General features: G+C 38.3%; 1 protein-coding gene across 1 annotated transcript; it reads left to right on the top strand.

Annotated features, from left to right (window-relative positions):
• The first annotated feature begins 2,724 nt into the window (after positions 1 to 2,724).
• Positions 2,725 to 5,116, top strand: LOC111369511. The gene is made up of 2 exons (XM_022991057.1): positions 2,725 to 3,284; positions 4,913 to 5,116. Exons 1-2 carry the CDS (start codon positions 3,042 to 3,044, stop codon positions 4,979 to 4,981), a joined length of 312 nt encoding a protein of 103 aa, XP_022846825.1. The 5' UTR covers positions 2,725 to 3,041; the 3' UTR covers positions 4,982 to 5,116.
• The last annotated feature ends 6 nt before the right edge of the window (positions 5,117 to 5,122 follow it).

Raw genomic sequence — 5,122 nt, 5'->3', positions numbered from 1 at the left:
TGAATGGGGAACCGAAAACCCCCGTCCATAACATCCTTGTACACGGCTATCTCACGGGGTTCGGACCTGGGGAGCCTTTCTTTAGGACCAGGGGCTCTATAGACGTAATCATCAACCCGGTCATACTTTCCTAGACATTTTTCCAACTTAAGTGGCGAATTGTAGAGACTATAACTTTTTGGGATATCTAGGGGGACAACCTCACCGGCCGGGTCACGCCCGATTTCCAAATTTTGGCTTGGAGATTTAGAAGAACCAATGTGTCTCTTTGGGAGATTTGGAACAAACGGCTAAGAATCAATTGAATGAGTTTCACTATCAATATCATAAAGGGATCTGCCAGATGAAGGGGACGAGTCACTACAAGGGCGGATCGAAGGATCGGACAAGCCACGGGACTTAATGGGTGGTGGGGGACGGCCAGCCCGAACGACCAGCCCCTTGGCTGGTCGACGCCCGTCGACCAGCAGGGCTGGTCGACGACCGACCCCCCCGTGGGTCGGTCGGACTCCCTCCGGCACCCTCCGACGAAGGTCCGGTCGAATCACTACACCCCCATCACTTTTTTCATTGGAAGGAGAAGAAAGAATAATTTTATACATGACAACAAAGATGATGAAGAGAAGAAATTTAAAGCAAGACCTTAGATTTAAAAAAGGAGAGGAAATTACCTTAGAAGAGAGGAAGCCTAGGATGTTGAGAGAAAATGAAAGTGATTTTCTAGAATGAGAATTACCCCCCTTTTATACCACTAGAATTCAAATTTTTTGGGGGGGAATTGGAGGGAAATCTCTCTCCAATATTAAAACCATTGGTGAGGATCCATGTGTACAGTAGAATTGCCACTCGATCGTGTTTATATAGTTCGATTTGCTAATACGAACTATTCCTTTCTCTTTATTAAAAAAAAAAAATTTCAAACCAACCTTAAATTGCTACCCCTTGCCGAAAACATCGACAAGGGGTAGAGGGGCTAATGATATAGGTTGATAGAAGTAGCCACCCTCAAGGACAAGCAAGGCAGATCACAGCACACCGATGCAAGGCCATCGACCCCCATAGGGCGTTCTACCACTACCTAGGGAGCGCTCTACCACTACGTCCAGGAAGCGCTCTACCACAACCCCCAAAGGGCGTTCTACCGCTATCCCTAGAAATTATTCTACCACTAAGCGAAACCTTCAACGGGAATGATATTCCTTGTCCAAACACTTAGCCATAAAACCTTTAATGAATTGACAAGGTTACATGGCCGCTGATACAGGTACAATCTTCAGACGTGAAGTTAAGGACTCATCACTCAGAACGTGGGTGTAGTGGGAATACCATCGTGGGACACGTGGCACCACAACCGCTCAGCGGTTACCTAGTGCCAGATATCTATAAATACCCCCGGATGTGACACAGGTAAGGAATTTTTTCGGGCTCCCATTCTCGTTTTAGCCATCTGAATTTCAAATATATTCTTTCCAAGTCTGAAAACTAATTCTCACGCCGGAAGTAAAACGGGGGAGAAAGCCCCGCCTTCATTTTTCAGGTCTTGCATAGTTGACGGAGTGGTGGAAACGCCAAATATTACCGGGCAAACAGAAGGGTGTTGAATCACCGCCCTTTCATGGTTTATTGAAAATTTAATTAGGCGATAAATAAATGAAATCATGAATATCAACTACTTTGTCTTCCCAACTTTCTTTAATTTTTAGATTTGTTCTTTTTCAAAATTCAAATTTTATTGTGTGTTTCATTGTTAGAATTGAATGTAACTATTGTGTAATTGAGTAATCATTCATCGTGGGATCAATAATTAGAATTTGTTATCGCACTTTATTATTTGTATGCGATTTGTGTGCTTGTGGCATACACATTTTAAACGAACAGGGCTTGTGGTTGAGGGAACAAGATGAATGGGTTTCAAGACTGGATTGGTCTTTTTGTTATTATCCAATTCTAGGGGTTTTATGTGAATTTTTTTAAAATTATTATTATTATTATTTTGGTGTATTTAAAGTGAAGGGTTAAGTTGTCTTTTACACAACCTTAATAGTCAAATTGGATGGAATCTATCAACAAGGACGTAACTTGCAAATAAGTGAAATGTTGAGAATGTCTAATGTTAAAAGAAAGTTGACGGAAATTTGTTATAAATTACAAAGATTGAAGATAAAAAGTGCAAATTTCCCACAAAAACAATACACATTCAAAAGGGTAGTTGTTACATTGATTCCAACTATTTTATTTGGACACGTACTGTTGTGGGTGTGAACATCCAGCTACATAAACCGTAAAGGTGGACTCAACATGCTGAAACCAAACTTTTTGCCTTTCTTTTTGTTCACTTGCGACAGCATAAAGAGAAAATAATATGAATATAATCAATCATATCTGTTCCACGTGAACAAATAGTTATGAAATTCGGACATTTTTATTAAGGCAGCATGTTCATATCCTACACTCTTCGGACTCTCTACAGTGCGCTTGATAAGTCACATGCCATATTTTTATTAATATAATGTGTTTCAAATTTTCGACTTTCGATGGATACTTTAAGAACATAAGTTGGGTAAGCCCGATATGTTACGTGTCATGTAGATATTAAGAAGTATAAAATCACATATGGATGAATCGTAACGTGTTGGCTCACATGTTGATCAGGTTTGTCTCCGTGCTTCCTAGACCAAGAGTAATGGGTTAAGAAATGAAAATTTTCAGTTCTTAAAATAGGCAAGCCATTTTAGTGCATACCACATGGAGATACTGTAATAGGAAAATATAAAAAAAGCTAAAACAAAGAGAAAAATGATGAAAGGAAGACGACAGAAATAAGGCAAATTGGATTCACGGGTCAGTAATAGATGAACCACTATCAAACAGCCATTTCACAGAAGCCAACAATGATCTGATATCTGATAATTCACTCACCAATTCAACTGTAGAAACCACTATGGTCCCGTGAGATCTTGTCTTTCCATCCCAAAAGCTGCAATCTGGCCCTTTAAAAGAGAATTTAGAGAGTGGATTTGTTGTTTTTTTCAGTTTTTGATATGTCTTCACCATTATTGAGTTCTTTGGTTCTTTCAAGATTTTCTCTCCAATTTTTCTTGATTATTATCTTGTTTTTATACACATTAGGTAGTGATGAAGTAGTTGTAAATGCTGCTACTCCAGCAGTTAAAGTTGGGAACATTTCACAGGTGGAAGATGCTGCTTATTTTCGCATATACTATGGCCAGACATTCAAAGTCATCAAGAATGGATTTGATGGCAAGAGCTATCTTCTCATTCAGGTATTTATCTTCTAATTCAGTGCTGTTTTCCAATGTATGTTTGTTCTGTTAAGCACTTTTCTGTTCATCTTCCAATTTACTGTGTTTGGTGTTAAGCACTATCCAATCTTCGGTGGTAAACGGGACATGATAGGATCGTTTTCCATTTGTTTGTACTCTTTTGTTTTATTAGTTGGTTCTAGTGACAGAAATGAGAATACCATGTGAATAAGCATGTGTTTCGCCGACATTATTCCTCATTACATTAAATTAAATTTTTCTCTCTCCTACTTTTAACCACACAATTTTCTATAAAATAATATTACACGTAAATCAAAAACTTTTCAACCACTCATTTTTCAAAAACATACTATTCATCTCATTATAATTTAGGAATAATGGGGCTCAAACGGGGGCTAAATTATGTCCCTGTCTGGGCACAATTTTTTTTTCTAATTTTAAGCAAAAATTTGAACGCTGATCAATCTCATTTATTTAGGGCCTGATCGGTAATGATTTTGAAAGTTAATTTTTTATTGTTGGAGAGAAAAGTTGGTCACACTTGTGAGTGAAAAAGTAAAAAATGATGGCTAACTTAGGAAAGTAACGATCAAAAAATTGATTTTTTTTTGGGTGAGAAATCAAAACCAAACAGGGCTTATTGTATTTTATCTGACATGATTCATACTTACTTGAACTCTTCTACATTTACAGAAGATAAAGTCACAGAATGCTTACAGAAATCTCACAGTTTCTGGGCCCACCCACATTTTTGACATTTTTTATACATCATGGGGCCCACACACATATCTCTATTATGATAGAGTTCTGTAAGAAAAACTTCTGTACAAATGGAAAAACTCTACTTGTAATTGTACCATTTAATCATTTTGATTTTGCATTGACAATTTTGCCCTTTTATAAATCAATGAATTCCATTTCACCTACCTCTTTCCTTACTTCTCCAATTGTGTACCGATTTGGAATCCTCGGACCAACATTGGCGCACAATCTCACGCCTTCGCCTTCTTTTCCAGCCCACAAGTTTTTGCAAGTGGAAAATCGCAGCCCGCGAAACCCCTATTACAACCAACAAATTGCAGATTTCAGAAATGGATAGCTTCGAAGTAAACACTTTTTGATTCCCCATCGTGAGCTATTTGTGTTGCCAGCTCATCTATCTTCAACCCCATGAATCCATTATACTACTCCATTACATTTGTCCATGTTGCTTGTCCTGCTGACTTAATTTTTTCACTCCCTTTATTAGAACTGGATTTAATTTTGCCTTCGATTGAAGCACACCATCTCCTTGTCACGTACACCATAAAAGCACAAATTTTAAAGAACCTTTCATATCTCACGCAAATGGTTACCATCCCCAATCCTCCTCTTCGAATACTTTTCAAGTGCAAAATGAACACATCCCCTATAAAAATGCCAAATGGAATGATGAGGAACATACGATCTTTATAGCAGCATGTGAAATCGTGACAGCCTAAGGTCACTGTTAGGGAAAGTGGATTATTTAAATGAACAATAAGGAACAGATAATGCACTTTCCTTAATAGTAACCTTCTGCTATTAAGGTTTCACATGCAGCCACAAAGATTCTATGTTCCTTATCGTTCCAGTTGGCATTTTTACAGGGATGGGTTCGTTCTTCACTTGAGGAGCATTCAAAGAAGAAGGGTGGGGATGGTAACCCATCTGCATGAGACGTGAAAGGATCTTTAAAAGTTGTACTTTTTTGGTATGCGTGATGAACAGATGATGTGCCACGATCGGCGGCAAAATTAAATTCAGTTCTAATAAAGGAAGTCAAAGAATTAAGTTGGTGAGACAAGCAAGATAAGCAA

The sequence above is a fragment of the Olea europaea genome, chromosome 20 (genome assembly GCF_002742605.1).
Source record: "Olea europaea var. sylvestris chromosome 20, O_europaea_v1, whole genome shotgun sequence".
NCBI lineage: Eukaryota > Viridiplantae > Streptophyta > Magnoliopsida > Lamiales > Oleaceae > Olea > Olea europaea.
Note: the sequence above shows the minus strand (reverse complement) of the source record. Positions and strands in the feature narration are given on the sequence as shown.

Coding starts and splice junctions, on each gene's coding strand:
- LOC111369511 (XM_022991057.1), top strand. CDS start 3,042: ATGTCTTCACCATTATTGAGTTCTTTGGTTCTTTCAAGATTTTCTCTC. Junction 3,285..4,912: donor AGAGCTATCTTCTCATTCAG/GTATTTATCTTC, acceptor GCATTTTTACAG/GGATGGGTTCGTTCTTCACT.